The sequence below is a fragment of the Aotus nancymaae genome, unplaced genomic scaffold (assembly GCF_030222135.1).
Source record: "Aotus nancymaae isolate 86718 unplaced genomic scaffold, 86718_ANA_hifiasm-v0.15.2.pri h1tg000067l, whole genome shotgun sequence".
Taxonomy (NCBI): Eukaryota; Metazoa; Chordata; class Mammalia; order Primates; family Aotidae; genus Aotus; species Aotus nancymaae.
Window position 1 is genome coordinate 23,783,467 of NW_026988482.1, and position 14,875 is coordinate 23,798,341.

General features: G+C 44.5%; 2 protein-coding genes across 6 annotated transcripts in view; one reads left to right on the forward strand and one right to left on the reverse strand.

The window, feature by feature from the left end:
- LOC110567629 (ARIH2 opposite strand lncRNA) lies at positions 1-1,515 on the reverse strand. The gene is given in 7 exon segments (XM_021667608.2): positions 1-370; positions 372-471; positions 473-513; positions 515-681; positions 684-1,017; positions 1,019-1,114; positions 1,426-1,515. Coding segments are annotated over 7 exon segments (951 nt in total). The 3' UTR covers positions 1-247.
- The window catches only part of ARIH2 (ariadne RBR E3 ubiquitin protein ligase 2), a 65,084-nt gene continuing 51,022 nt past the window's right edge, over positions 814-14,875 (forward strand). For 2 of the 5 annotated variants that reach the window (XM_064367064.1, XM_064367063.1), the window contains exons 1-4: positions 953-971; positions 4,532-4,596; positions 5,695-5,797; positions 8,487-8,835. Coding sequence is in view for 3 of the 5 variants with exons in the window: in XM_064367063.1 (XP_064223133.1) it covers positions 8,584-8,835 (252 nt within the window). In the remaining 2 variants the exon portion in view is untranslated. Of the gene's footprint in view, positions 972-4,531; positions 4,597-5,690; positions 5,798-8,486; positions 8,836-14,875 lie in introns of those variants that run through there. The other 3 variants (XM_012467680.3, XM_012467678.3, XM_021667589.2) reach the window with 2 other exon arrangements.

Below are 14,875 nucleotides of genomic sequence, written 5' to 3' on the forward strand. Positions count from 1 at the left end.
CTATATCAAACTCGGGCTCAAGCGATCCTCCCACCTTGGCCTCCCAAAGTGCTGGGATTACAGGCATGAGCCACAGCGACTGGCCAGCATAGGTATCTTGAATGTGTATATAAGGGACTCGAGTATGGTTGGAAATGATTTGATTTGTTGCCTGTGGAATTGCACATTCCGGAGCCTCCCTAACAACAGCGGCTTCTCATGGGCATTTCCACTGTGGTACAGCAACAGTCTGAGTGAACCTCCATTTCTAGCCACACCATTTGACAACCGGCCCCAGAAGGTAACTGGAAGTCATCATGACAATTTCTACACTGTAAAAATAAACTGCAAGCAAGGCAGTTAAGATGCAATCTTGCACGGTGAGCGTCAAGTCGGAGAACTGGGCGGCGAACGAGGCCGCGGCGGGGGAAGCGAAAGCCTGGTGTGGTTGCGGCTCTGGGGCCACCCAGTGACCGCCTCTGGGTGCAGGCCCCCAGCTCCCCTCTGACCAGATAGCGGCCGGGAAACAATGGTCCTCTATCCACTCCACCGACGCCAGGATGTCCTCTCCGTGCCCGACCCCGGAGTACAAACAGTGATATGAGAAGCCGGTAAGAAACGCGCTGGTTAACATCATTTCGGAGGGAGACGCTAGTAGGTGAATGGTGGCTCCCCACGCGGTCGGAGCCTGCCGTACCCTGTCAAACTCCGGGTCAGAGCGCCAAGTTGCAAGGAGGCGGAGCTAAAGGGGCCCTCTAGCCAGGAGCCTGCCGCGACCCGAGAGACCGTGGGTCGACCCCAGTCCGGAAGTGACGCAACGGCGCCAAGCACTTCCGGAGCTGTGGAGACCGCTCCTGTGGAGGAAGCAGCGCGGGCTTGACCGGCGTCGGCCTGCCGACTCTGCCGCTGCTGTGCCCCAATCCGATCCCTCTGGCCCGGCCTGACCCGGTCTGGCTCGCCCGAGCTCAGCGGCCGCGGGGCCGCAGCTCCCGGTAAGTGCGCGGCGCACGTCGCGGCCTTGTTTACCTTGGCGGGCCGGTAAGCGGGGGGGCCTCCCCGCGCGTCTCCCTGGCCGGGCCGGGACTCCGCCTTCGTCGTTGCCTGGGAGGCCCGGGCTCCCGCAGCCGCCCGTACACTGTCCGAGCGTTCCCCGCCGTCAGCGGAGTGACGGCCGGGCGCCCAGCGTCTCTCCGCCTTTTTTCCTCTCGCCGCCTTTTCAGCTCGCGGAGAGGTCGGAGGCCACCGCCTCTGACCAACCGGTGCCGGCACATATGGGCCCTCCTTGCCTGGCGCGGCGGGGAAACGCGCGGCCTCGGGGCTCCCCACTCGACTCGTCTTTGGTAGCTCTCGCAGCGCTGCCCGCGCGGTTTAACGCCCGTCTCTGGAGGGTATCCTCAGCGCGTGGGCTCCGAGTCCGCGCGGATATTTCGGAGACCACGACGCCACAGGGGACATGCGGCCCCGGAGCTGTGCAGCCCCCTTGCCCGACGCTGCTTGGGCAGCCTGTTCTCGGATGACTGCCTTAGTATTGTTCATTGCCGGGGCCCGTAGAACTTTCTGTCATAGCGGACATGTTCTATACCTTTGCTGTTCAATATGGTAGCTGTTAGCCACATGTGGCCATTAAGCATTTGACCTGTAGACTTGTGCACCTGGGAAACGAAATTTTAAATTTTACTTAATTTTTAAGTGTAGTTAAATTTAAACCACATGTGGCTAGTGGTCACCGTGTTAGACAAGACAGATGCAGAGTGTAGGATTTTGGAACGAAATTGCTGATTTCTAGTTTTGTACCAAGTTTTTCTTCAGAGGTGTAGTTAGTAAATGATCATAAAGCACTAATGATCATATCTGGAGTGAACGTCATCAGACTCACTAAAACTTCTGTGCTCTGTTCGTGGTCAGCCCTGGTGAGCAAGCCCAAGTGGTTGTCAGGTCCTCTGAACATGTGACTTTGGCTCTGGAGGAAATTTTTTTTTTTTTTGGTGGGCGGGACAGAGTTGCTGTCACCAGGCTGGAGTGCAGTGGCGGCGATCAGAGCTAAGTGCAGTCTCGACCTTCTGGGCTCAAACGGTCCTCCTGTCTCAGCCTCCCAAGTATGTGAGACCACAGGCACGCACCACCACACCTGGCTAATTTTAAAAATATTTGTAGATACAGGATATTAATAGGTTGCCTAGGCTGGTCTTGAAGTGCTGGGCTCAAGCAGTCCTCCCACTTTGACCTTCTAAAGTGCTGAGATTACAGGTGTGAGCCACTGTGCCTGACCTTTAAAAAAATTTTTTAGAGACAGGGCCTTACTCTGTCACCCAGACTGGAGTGCAGTGGTGTGATCATGGCTCACTGCAATCTCTCGGACTCAAATAATCCTTCTCTTTCAACTTCTTGAGCAACTAGGACTACAGGGGTGTGCCACCGTACCCCACTAATTTTTAAGATTTTGTTTTTGTAGAGACAGCATTTGGCAATGTTGCCCAGCTTGGTCTTGAACTCCAAAAACAATTTCTATTAATGCCATTTCTTCCTGGGATGTAGGGATAATATTTAAGTCTCAAAGGAAATAAAAATGTTACTGTCAGTTATGTTACTAAAGAAATACATACTGCCCCCTTGGAACAAGGTCAGTATTTTTTCAAGTAGAATTTGGATATTTAACTTTGAGATGATTAAAAATTAAATTTTCATTTAAATCTGTGCCTAGAACACTTAGTATGAAATGGAGTTCTCTCTTTTTTTGGAGGAGCTTGGAGTTTTCCCCACCTAAATATTTGGTTGGTGAGCAGCTGTGGGCAGTTTCTTTTATTTTCCTTTCTTTTCTTTTCTCTTCTTCTTTTCTTTTTTTGAGATGGAATCTCACTCTATTGCCCAGACTGGAGTGCAGTGGTGCAATCTTGATTCACTGCAGCCTCCATCTCCCAGATTCAAGCAGCTCTCCTGCGTCAGCCTCCCAAATAGCTGGAATTACAGGTGTAGCCACCATGCCCAGCTAATTTTTGTGTCTTCTATAGCGGTGAGTTTTCACCATGTTGCTCAGGCTGGTCTTGAACTCTTGTGCTCAGGCCATCTACCCACCTTGGCCTCCCAAGCCAAAGTGCTGGGATTACTCATGTGAGCCACCACACCTGGCCCTGGGACTTTTTTTTTTTTTTGGAGATAGGGTCTCTCTGTTACCTAGACTGGAGTGCAGTGGCTCAATCTTGGCTCACTGCAGCCTCAACCTCCTGGGCCCAAGAGATCCTTTCACCTCAGCCCCCTAAGTTGCTGGGACTACAGGCATGTACCACCATGACATTTATGAGTAAAGTGACATAAATGAGCCATGACAGCATGAGTAAAGTGAGATCTGAAATATTAGTATTATTCTGTGTTAGATTACCACAGTGGAGGTGACTTTAGAGTAAAAGTTCAATTTTAAGTCAGTTACAATTTGCTTTGTCAACATGTACATAACATGTACATGAAATTGTGGTAGTTACTGTAGAGAATCTGAAGGATAGAAGTATTGGAGTAAAGAAGTGGACTTTCAGCTGGGTCAGGTGGAGGTTACAGTGAGCTGAGATTGCAACGCTGCTCTCCAGCCTGGGTGACAGAGGGAGACCCTGTCTCAAAAAAAAAAAGAAAAAAAGTAGTCTTTCAAACTGAGAGAGAAGAGAGAGAGAATTGAGCATTAATTTCTATTACCAGTACCCCAGGTTAAATTACTGCTACCTGTTTACTTTGAATATATATATATATTTTTTAATTTTGCCTTGAGACAGAATTTTGCTCTTGTTGCCCAGGCTGGAGTGCGGTGGCATGATCTTGACTCACCACAACCTCCACCTCCTGGGTTCAAGCTATTCTCCTGCCTCAGCCTCCCGAATAACTGGGATTGCAGGCATGCACCACCATGCCTGGCTAATTTTGTATTTTTAGTAGAGATGGGGATCTCCGTGTTGGTCAGGCTGATCTCAAACTCCTGACCTCAGGTGATCCACCCGCCTCAGCCTCCCAAAGTGTTCTGAGATTACAGGTGTGAGCTACTGCGCCTGGCTAATTTCTTTCTTTCTTTCTCTCTCTCTCTCTTTTTGAGATGAAGTCTCTTATTACCCAGGCTGGAATGCAGTGGCACAATCTCAGCGCACTGTAGCCTCTGTCTCTCTGGTTCAAGCGATTTTCCTGCCTCAGCCTCCCGAGTAGCTGGGAGTACAGGTGCCTGCCACCATGCCCAGCTGATTTTTTTGTTTTTAGTAGAGATGGTGTTTTGCCATGTTGGTCAGGCTGATCTCGAACTCCTGACAGGTGATCTGCCTGCCTCAGCCTCCCAAAGTGCTAGGATTACAGGTGTGAGCCACCACACCCAGTGGAATACTATCTTTTTTTAGAAAGTCATGTAACTCTTGTTAGTGTAATTATGATTATGGATTTTTGTTGGCACTTAAAAGAAGTTCTTAATAGTTGCTCTGTTCCTTGCTACTTGTTCTTTAAAATACCTTAGCTTTAAACAAAAAAAAACTTGCAAAATCAGTATACCAGTTTTAAAAATATACATGTAATTCTCTTTTCATTTTAGATGGAAATCATATTACATAGAATATTTGGGTGACATATGCCTGAGAGATCGTCCAAGAATTACAGGTATTTTTAACTTAAAGATTAACTTTTTCTCCTAAGAAAAAACACCATAGTTAAGTTTAGTTGTGACTATGTGGCTCTACCATACAAAAGAGTTTGTTAAAAGCCAGACTGCAAACATCATTTAATAGGTTTTTTTTTTTTTTTAAAGAAATGGGAGCGTTTATAGTTAACATATCAACTTAAATATACTGATATTTTTATTATATAAAAATGTGACTCTAGGGTGAGCACAATGGCTCATGCCATGTAATCCCAGCGTTTTTTAAGGCCAAGGCAGGAGGATCGCTCGGGGCCAGGAGTACGAGACCAGGCTTAACAACATAGGAATACCCTGTTTCTTTTTTCTTTTTTTTTCCTTGGAGATGGAGTCTTGCTCTGTCACCCAGGCTGGAGTGCAATGGCATGGTCTTGGCTCACTGCAACCTCTGCCTTCCAGGTTCAAGCAATTCTCCTGCCTCAGCCTCCTGAGTAGCTGGGGACTACAGGCACCCACCACTATGCCCAGCTAATTTTTGTATTTTTAGTAGAGATGGGATTTTACCATATTGGCCAGGCTGATCTGGAAGTCCTGACCTTGTGATCCAACCGCCTCGGCCTCCCAAATTGCTGAGATTACAGGTGTGAGCCACTGTGTCCGGCCAGTAAAACCCTGTTTCTACAAAAAATAAAATTAGCCAGGTGTTGGGGTGACATATGCCTGTAGTCCCAGCTACTCCGGAGGCTGAGGCAGGAAGATCTCTTGAGCCCGGGAGTTGGAGGCTGCAGTGGATCATGATCATGGGTCACAGAGTGAAACCCTGTCTCAGGGTAAAAAAAAAAAAGATTCCACAGTCTTTTAGACTGGTTACATATTCAGTACAAATTCTTTTTCCTTTTGGTAGAGATGGGTCTCATTATGTTGCCCAAGCTGGTTTGGAACTCCTGGTTTTGAATGATCCTCCAGCCTCAGCCTCCCAAAGTATGGGGATTATGATACAATGTGAGCCACTATACTTGGGTTTCTTCTTTTTTTTTTTTTTTTCTTTTGTAAGTAGAAGAGCATTTATCTAAATTATTATTAACTTTTTTTTTTTTTTTTTTTTTTTTTTTTGGAGACAGAATCTATTGCCTTGGCTGGAGTGTAGTGGCATTAGTGGCATGATCTCACTGCAGCCTTGACCTTCTGGGCCCAAGCAATCCTTCCACATAGCCAGGACTACAGGTGCGTGACCACTGTGCCCATCTTATTTCGTTTATTTATTTTTTTGAGACAGTATCTCACTGTGTTGCCCAGGCTGGAGTGCAGTGGCATGATCTTGGCTCACTGCAACCTCTGCCTCCCCGGTTCAAGTGATTCTCCTGCCGCAGCCTCCCAAGTATCTGGGATTGCACCACCATGCCCAGCTAATTGGTTTTCTTTTCTTTCTTTCTTTTTTTTTTTTTTTTGAGATAAGAGTATTGCTCTGTTACCAAGGCTGGAGTGCAGTGGTGCGATCTTGGCTCACTGCAACCTCTGCCTCTCGGGTTCAGGTGGTTCTCCTGTCCAGTCTCCTGAGTAGCTGGGATTACAGGTGTGCACAAGCACACCTGGCTAATTTTTGTATTTTTAGTAAAGACGGGGTTTCACCATGGTCAGGCTGATGTCACTCATGACCTCATGATCCGCCCACCTTGGCCTCCCAAAGTGTTGGGATTGCATGCCTGAGCCACGATGCCCAGCCTAATTTTTGTATTTTTAGTAGAGATGGGATTTTGCCATGTTGGCTAGGCTGGTCTTGATCTCCTGGCCTCAGGTGTTCTGCCCACCTCCGTCTCCCAAAATGCTGGGATTATTATTGTTTTTTAATTTGCTGTAGCGACCTGGTCTTACTAGGTTGTTCAGGTGGGTCTTGACCTTCGGGCTTCAAGGAATCCTCTCATCTCAGCCTCAAAGTTCTGGAATTGTAGTTGTGAGCCAGCACACCTGGCCCTCAGTCTTTGTTTTAGATTATGGTTGGTTGTTTTTTCAGAGTACCTACTTCAAGTAGGCTTTACATTTGCTTTTGTATTTAATCCAGATTTGTTTATATAAGTTGTTTACATACTATTAAAATCCAAATGCTCTTGCACTTTAAGGTTCTGTTAGTTTTAGATTTAAACCATTAGTTGATTTTTTTTTTTTTTTTTTTTTTTTGAGATGGAGTTTTGCTCTTGTTGCGCAGGCTCACTGCAATTTCCTTCTGGATGCAAGGATTCTCCTGCCTCAGCCTCCCAAGTAGCTGAGATTATAGGCACCCACCACCACACCCAGCTAATTTTTGTATTTTTAGTAGAGATGGGGTTTCACCATGTTGGCCAGGCTGGTATGGAACTCTTGACCTTGTGATCTACCCACTTTGGCCTTCCAAAGTGCTGGGATTACAGGCGTGAGCCACCGTGCCCAGCCAGCTTTAACTCATTAGTTGATACTGTTCCTTGCAGATCATCCCTTGATATAGTACTTGTATAGAAAAGTTTGTGGGTGCTTGCCACAGTCTTCTGTAAGTTGAAGTTAGGATTTGTGACTTTCACTTTCTCAACTAGTATTCTCTTTATTCATATGTATTGGAGTAACATTTTGCTATCGTGGACTTTTTTTTTTTTTTTGAGACTGAGTTTCACTCTTTTTTTTTTTTTTTTGTGAGACAGAGTTTCGCCCAGGCTGGAGTGCAGTGGTGCAATCTTGGCTCGCTGCAACCTCCGCCTCCCAGGTTCAAGAGATTCTCCTGCCTCAGCCTCCTGATTAGCTGGGATTACAGGTGCCTGCCATCTTGCCTGGCTAATTTTTTTGTATTTTTAGTGGAGATAGGGTTTCACCATGTTGGCCAGGCTGGTTGCGAACTCCTGGCCTTTTTTTCTTTTTCTGTTTCAAAAGCAGATAGCCTCCTATCGAACTCCTGACCTTAAGTGATCCACCTGCCTTGGCCTCTCAGAGTGCTGGGATTGCAGGCATGAGCCACTACATCTGGCCAGTAGAACTCTTTAAACCTGAAAAATCAGTCAACTTTGCAGACTAGGGGAGGATGTTGAAGAGATAATGTGGTTTTTTTGTTTGTTTTTGTTTTGTGTTTTTGAGGCAGAGTCTTGCTCTGTCACCCAGGCTGGAGTACAGTGGCAAGATCTTGGCTCACTACAACCTCTGCCTCCTGGGTTCAAGCGATTCTCCTGCCTCAGCCTCCTGAGTAGCTGGGACTACAATTGCCTGCCACCACACACAGCTAATTTTTGTATTTTTAGGAGAAACAGGGTTTCACCATGTTGGCCAGGCTGTTCTCGAACTCCTGACCTTGTGATCTGCCTGCCTTGGCCTCCTACGGTGCTGGGATTACAGGTGTGAGCCACTGCGCCCGGTCATTTTTTTTTCTTTACCAACTATGCACCTATTTTTCAGACATCTAAGATTAATGTCTGTGAAACAGTGGTCTTCTTTTTGTACATATTATAACGGGAAGTGTTCCTATTTATGTACTGTCTGTATCAATACTCACTGGACCATGACTAGCAAAACTTTAAACTTTGGTAGCTATATCTTTATGTTGCCTCCCCTCTGGGCGGCCAGCTGTGTAGATGTGCTTCTCCCTTAAGGACTTTGGCAAGACTAACAAGTTCATTGGAATTTGACTCCCTGACATGGAGCAGACGGCCTTGCCCTGTCATGCCAGGCCCTTCATGTGAAGTTACCATTATCAGCTGCTTCTGTCTCTCCAGGGAAGGGTTTCCCTTTGATAAGCCTGGGCCAGGGGGATGAGGGTGAGATTCCCCTTGTGATACCAGAGTTGGAATAGGGTATAGTGAAATTAGGGCCAGGAATGTGCCATTTTGATTCTTGAACGGTTTCTGTTACAACTTGTCATGGGGAAAAAGTAACACTTATTTTTTTTTTTCTCCCTTAGAAGAGAAAAATACTAATGCATTTGAGAAAGCGGTAGTTTTGGGGGGAGGGGGAAAAAGCAACTGCTTTCCTGATCTGCAAGTTGGCTGGATGCTAAGATGTCCGTGGACATGAATAGCCAGGGGTCTGACAGCAATGAAGAGGACTATGACCCAAATTGTGAGGAAGAGGAAGAAGAGGACGAAGACCCTGGGGACATAGAGGACTATTACGTGGGAGTGGCCAGCGATGTGGAACAGCAGGGGGCTGATGCCTTTGATCCCGAAGAGTACCAGTTCACTTGCTTGACCTACAAGGAATCTGAGGGTGCCCTCAATGAGCACATGACCAGCTTAGCCTCTGTTCTAAAGGTGAGCAGTGTTGTAAACTCCAGTGTATTCCCCAAAGTTAAATCTAAGGATGAGCTGTTGTTAATTAATGTCTCCTCCAGACTAATTGAATGGCCTTGTAGGTTGAAACCAAATTTAAGTGTATGTCAACATCATTTGGACATTTTGTTACATTTACTTTGTTTTCTAATATATGCATATCTAAGGTCCTCAGATTCCCAAATTAGTACGAATTAGAAAGGAGGGGTGGGATAGATTCAGGAAAGATGTACTGTACCAGAAGTACATAGTAGCAGAATTACAGAGCTTTGTACTTGTTTCAGGAAGTGAGCTTTCAGGAATTTTATGAGGTTGATACAGTAAAGCATCAGAATCACCATCTTCTGTACAACTGTATTTGAGTGACTGATAAATGTCTTGAGAGTATCCAGATCCCTCTGGTTTGCTCTGAATAATCAGTGCCTTTGGACTAATGAGCTCATTTGTTTCATGTACTGATTTTAATAATAATTCTTTCTTATAGCTTGTATTTTATTGATTTAGGGGATATTAGTATGGAAATTGTAAAGAATGAACAAAGTTGATTATTCTAGCAAGCGTTTTATTTTGTGTTATTTTATTTTTTTTGAGGCGGAGTTTTGCTGGTTGCCCAGGCTGGAGTGCAATGGCGCAATCTCGGCTCACCGCAACCTCCACCTCCCAGGTTCAAGCGATTCTCCTGACTCAGCCTCCCGAGTAGCTGGGATTACAGGCATGTGCCACCACGCCCAACTAATTTTGTATTTTTAGTAGAGATGGGGTTTCTCCATGTTGGTCAGGCTGCTCTTGAACTCCCGACCTCAGGTGATCCCCACCCCCTTGGCCACCCAAAGTGCTGGAATTAAAGGTGTCAGCCACTGTGCCTGTCCTTCATTTTATTTTTTAACACATAAACTGAAACATATCTTTGGATGTCTTGCACCTTAGGCCAATTATTATCCTCACTATTTACATTTTTTATGGTTGTTTTGACAGTTTCTCAGCAAGCGTGTTTCCTTCTCTAACACTGGTCATTATGGGAAATTGGAAACATTTCTCTTATTTAGTGTTTTCACTAATCTTTCTTCATCGACTGTTACATGGATTTCCTTTCTGATTAAATTGAAAGTCAAAAGGGCACCTTGACATGATTTCAACCAAGTAAAGGTGTGTCTTGTGTGATTTCTATAACATTTGCTTTATCTACTAGTTGAGGGATTTTTTTTCCCCCAGATGGTTGGCAGAGGCTAATACCTTGAATTTAGATACTCAGGTCTTTGTTAGCAACTGGCTGGAAGCTGAAAGCTAAGTTTTTTTTCGTGACTCATTTCTAGAAGTGATTGTAGACTTCCTTTCTTGTACTGAGCAGAAAACTCTGAAGAATGGTGACCTATGGATCCTCTGGGTTTGAGATTTCTGCACTATGGCTATAGCAAAGCTGCTGAACCCTTGCCTCCAGAGGGCATTTCCTTGGTAGAAAAACAATCATCGGGTTTTTCCTCACCATGCACACCTCTCCCTTGTTGATCAGTAGTTTCTTTTGCTTTAGTCGTGCTGTCAGGTTATATACAGTGTTGGTATTTAAGATAAAAGAATATGTTCATAATGTCAGGTTAGAAAAAATAATATAGGAATTATGGGGGGTGTGACTATGCACTGGACAGTGTCAATTGACCAAGTTCATTAGGATGTTCCTGTCTATGCACAGGAATTCTCAGATTGTCAAGCCCTCTGTGCTGGCTTTTTCTCCCCTGCTAGAGACAGTTGAGGGGCACAAGCACCTGTCCTTCTTTCCTTCTTTCCTTTTTTTTTTGTTTTAATTGTGGTAAAATATGTGTAACATAAAATTTTCTGTTTTATATTCTTATTAGGCTGACCTAGGTGGTCAGCCTCCTGGAAAGTTTTTTCTTCTCCACCTCATCTCTTACTGCTGTTAGGACTCCTCAGAGTCTAGCTTGTGCTTTCTCTGAGTGAGCCTCCTTGAGAGCCCTTAGAACACAGTGACCATGCCTTCCTTTGATCTGTGTCCAAACAATACAGCTCCTGTGTTTTTTTAGATTATGTACTGCAGTCTTCTGACTGCTTTATGTTTTACCTGTTCACACATTTTGGCATGATCTCTCTAACTAGATTGTTAGTTCTTGGAGAGCAACAACTGTCTTGTACCTTATCTCCTCCATCATTCTTGTCACAATATTTCATCTACAGTAGGTATTGAATAATTGCTTGGATATTTGTAGATTTTTTTTTTTTTTTTTTTTTTTTTTTGAGAAGGAGTTTCGCTCTTGTTACCCAGGCTGGAGTGCAATGGCGCAATCTCGGCTCACCGCAACCTCCGCCTCCTGGGTTTAAGCAATTCTCCTGCCTCAGCCTCCCGAGTAGCTGGGACTACAGACGTGCACCACCATGCCCAGCTAATTTTTGTATTTTTAGTAGAGATGGGGTTTCACCTTGTTGACCAGGATGGTCTCAATCTCTTGACCTTGTGATCCACCCGCCTCGGCCTCCCAAAGTGCTGGGATTATAGGCGTGAGCTACCGCGCCCGGCCGTAGATTTTGTTGATTGTTGGTGATAGTAGCAGATGCTGCTGTCGGTATGAGCTAGACTTCCTAATCCCTGATACATTTTCTTTCCTATTGGAAATTAAATGAAAGGACATTGTTCTGGCCTTTAAGACTGAGAAGAGTAAGAACAAAAAGAACTTGGAACAGAGATGTGGGAATAGAGAAGGAAGAGAGTTGAAACAGTAAGAAAGGGTTAAAGAGAAAATGGAGCAAAGAGGAGAATAATGCACAAAAATTTAGATGATGATAGAAGACAGTTTGTTTTTTCCCTTCCTATACTTCACTGACAAACATGTTAACACCCATTTACTTTCTGGGGCTGGGCAAAAAAGGTCATGGCTCTTTTCGTTGGCTTGACTGTACGTAAAGGGGCTCTGGTGTTTTAAGTGAAAAAGGTCATGGCTCTTTTCGTTGGCTTGACTGTACGTAAAGGGACTCTGGTGTTTTAAGTGGTTCAGGAGCTTGACCAAAGAGACTGGACAGAAAAGCAGCTTGGTTAAGAGTAAAGGAGAAGGAATCATATACAATTTTTTTTTTCTTTGAGGCCAGATACAAACTAGCATTGTTTTTATTTATATTTTTAAAATTATATTTTAAATACAAAAATTAGCTGGGTGTGGTAGCATGCACCTGTAGTCCCAGCTACTGAGGAGGCTGAGGTAGGAGGCTCACTTGGGACTGGGAGCAGAGGTTGCAGTGAGCCAAGATTGCCCCACTATACACCAGCCTGGGCTACAGAGCAAGACCTTATCTCAAAACAAAGGTTTTTTTTTGGTAGAGATGGGATCTTGCTATGTTGCCTAGGTGTTAAACTCCTGGCCTCAAGCCGTCTTCCTACCTCAGCCTCCCAAAGTCCTGGGATTACAAGCATGAGCCACCACTCCAGGCCTGTTTTTATTTTTGTAATTAGTATTTTTTGAGGATGGGAGGGAATAATTTAAGTGTTTATTTTACCCAATGATGTTCTGGCTACTCTGGTTATCTTGTTGCACATGTCCCTGAAAGTGGGATCAATAGTGATAGTCACCCAAATCACTACTGATGTCCCCATTGGTTGTAGTGCTGATTGCACAATTTTGTGGCATATTGAAAAAATGTAATTCTTTCACATAATTTAGGTGTTGTGGCTTGTAGAAGATGTTACATGTGTATGCAATTTAAAATTATAGTCTTATGGATTCTAGTCTATGAGTAAAAGCTATCCAAGTTTGAAGAGTGGCTTAAATTTTTCACTGATTCTCATGTCTTTGTACTCATTTTGTTGTGTCCAGGCAGTTGCATGTGGATGATTTATAGTATAGCATAAAGTTAAGCCCTTTATTGCTATTTGGGACTTGAAGTCTCTTTTTAAAAATTATTATTTAAAAAAAATTTTTTTTTAGAGATGAGGTCTTGCCCTATCTCTAACTGTAGTTAGAGTGTAGTAGTGTGATCATAGCTCACTGCATCCTCAAACTCCTGGGTTCAAGCTGTCTTCCCATCTCAGCTTCCTAAGTAGCTGCAGCTAATTAAAAACAATTTATTTTAAGTGGGCTCAAAAAGCTGCAAGAATTTTTTTTTTTTTTTTTTTTTGAGAGGAGGTCTCGCTATGTTGCTCAGGCAGGAGTGCAGTGACTACTCACAGGCACGATCCCACTGCTGATCAGCATGGGAGTTTTGACCTGCTCCGTTTCTGACCTGAGCTGGAAAAAAGAATTTTTTAAGTTACAGGATCTCGTTTGTTGCCCAGGCTGATCTCAAATTCCTGGCTTCAAGTGATCCTCCTGCTTCAGCCTCCTGAGTTAGCTGGGTAAAGTCTCTTAAGTAGAAAAATCCCGATTGTCTAGGACACTGAGCTTTTAGTTTGATGAGGGCCCTCATGTCAGAGGGTAACTTCCTGTATGTGTTCTGGGACCAGTTTGTGAGTAAAGTCATTATTGAGAGATGAAGGCGCCCAGAAAATCAGATCAAGGGCTCAGGATAGAAAACAGAGAAAATGTTTATCTGTTATTGAGGTAGGGAAACTACTGGTGTTCAAATATGGAAATATAGATGCATTATTTGCATATGAACTATTCTACACACATCACAAATGGGATAGTCAAATGAGAGGAAATGATTGCCAAGTGAGGTGTTGTGTTATAGGAAGAGGAGATCTCTAGGGAGTAAGTATTTTCAGTGATCATGTATGAGTCTTTAAAGAAAACAAAGTTACCTTTCTTACACGCTGAATTTTTATATGAAACTTACACAAATATTACTGTATTGTCTTTATAAATGAAAGAAGGTCCTTCTTGCAACCATAGGCATTTTTATTACAAAATGTGCAGTAGTTAGCCAAGAATTATTCAGTGAGTTCTTTTAATTACCATTCCATGGAACTCTTGCGATATTTGCTAACAAGCTGCTTAGGAAGAGGCTCAGCCTTGGTAGAACCCCAGACAAAGCCCAGGCAGGATCATGACTGTGGAGGTGGCTTTGATTTATGATGAGTCAGGTGTCTCTTTCTCCTTGTGCACTCATCTTAGCATCATGTTAGGGGCGTGGGCAGGAGAACTGAATGTTGTTCAGGTCCCTACCCCATTGCTTCAGGAGGGGAAAGAAATGGGCCACTTTGAACTAGATGTAGTCCAGGAAGTACAGTGAGCTAGTTGAGCTTTGTGTTGAGGCCAGAGGACCTTGAAGGTGGAGTAGAAGGGCAGTGCAGGTTACAGAATTCCAGCCTCCTTGGGGTAATGAGCATAAGAGTGGGAGGGTTGCCTTCTGGGCTGGAATGAGGGTTAAAGATGTATAGGTAGACAGGAGGATTATGGATGTAGCCTCAAGCATCTTTACTGTTGGAGGAAAGGAATAGGTTTTGTTAACTATAGGAATAGGTTTTTAATAGAATTTTTTTCTTTTTTTTTTTTTCTTTTTATTTTTGAGGCGGTATCTCACTCTGTCACTCAGGTTGGAGTGCAATGGCATGCTCTTGGCTCACTGCAGCCTCTGCCTCCCAGGCTCCAACGATCTTCCCACCTTAGCCAATGCTGTGATCTTGGCTCACAGCAACCTCTGCCTCCCAGGTTCAAGCAATTCTCCTGCCTCAACCTCCTGAGTAGCTGGGACTACAGGCACGCGCCACCATGCCCAGCTAATTTTTTTGTATTTTTAGTAGAGATGGGGTTTCACTGTGTTGACCAGGATGGTCTCTATCTCTTGACCTCATGATCCACCCCTCCTCAGCCTCCCAAAGTGTTGGAATTACAGGCGTGAGTTTTTTTTTGTTTTGTTTTGTTTTTTTTGTTTTTGTTTTTGATAGAGACGGGTTTTCGTCATGTTGCCCAGGCTGGACTCAAACTCCAGAGCTCAGATGATCCACCCGCTTCAGCCTCCCAAAGTGCTGGGATTACAGGTGTGAGCCACTGTGCCTGGCCTAGGATTTTAAATAGGTATTTAAATAGGTTTTTAAAACTTAGTCGGCACATATATGGCATAGTGAACTATACTGCTCACTTTT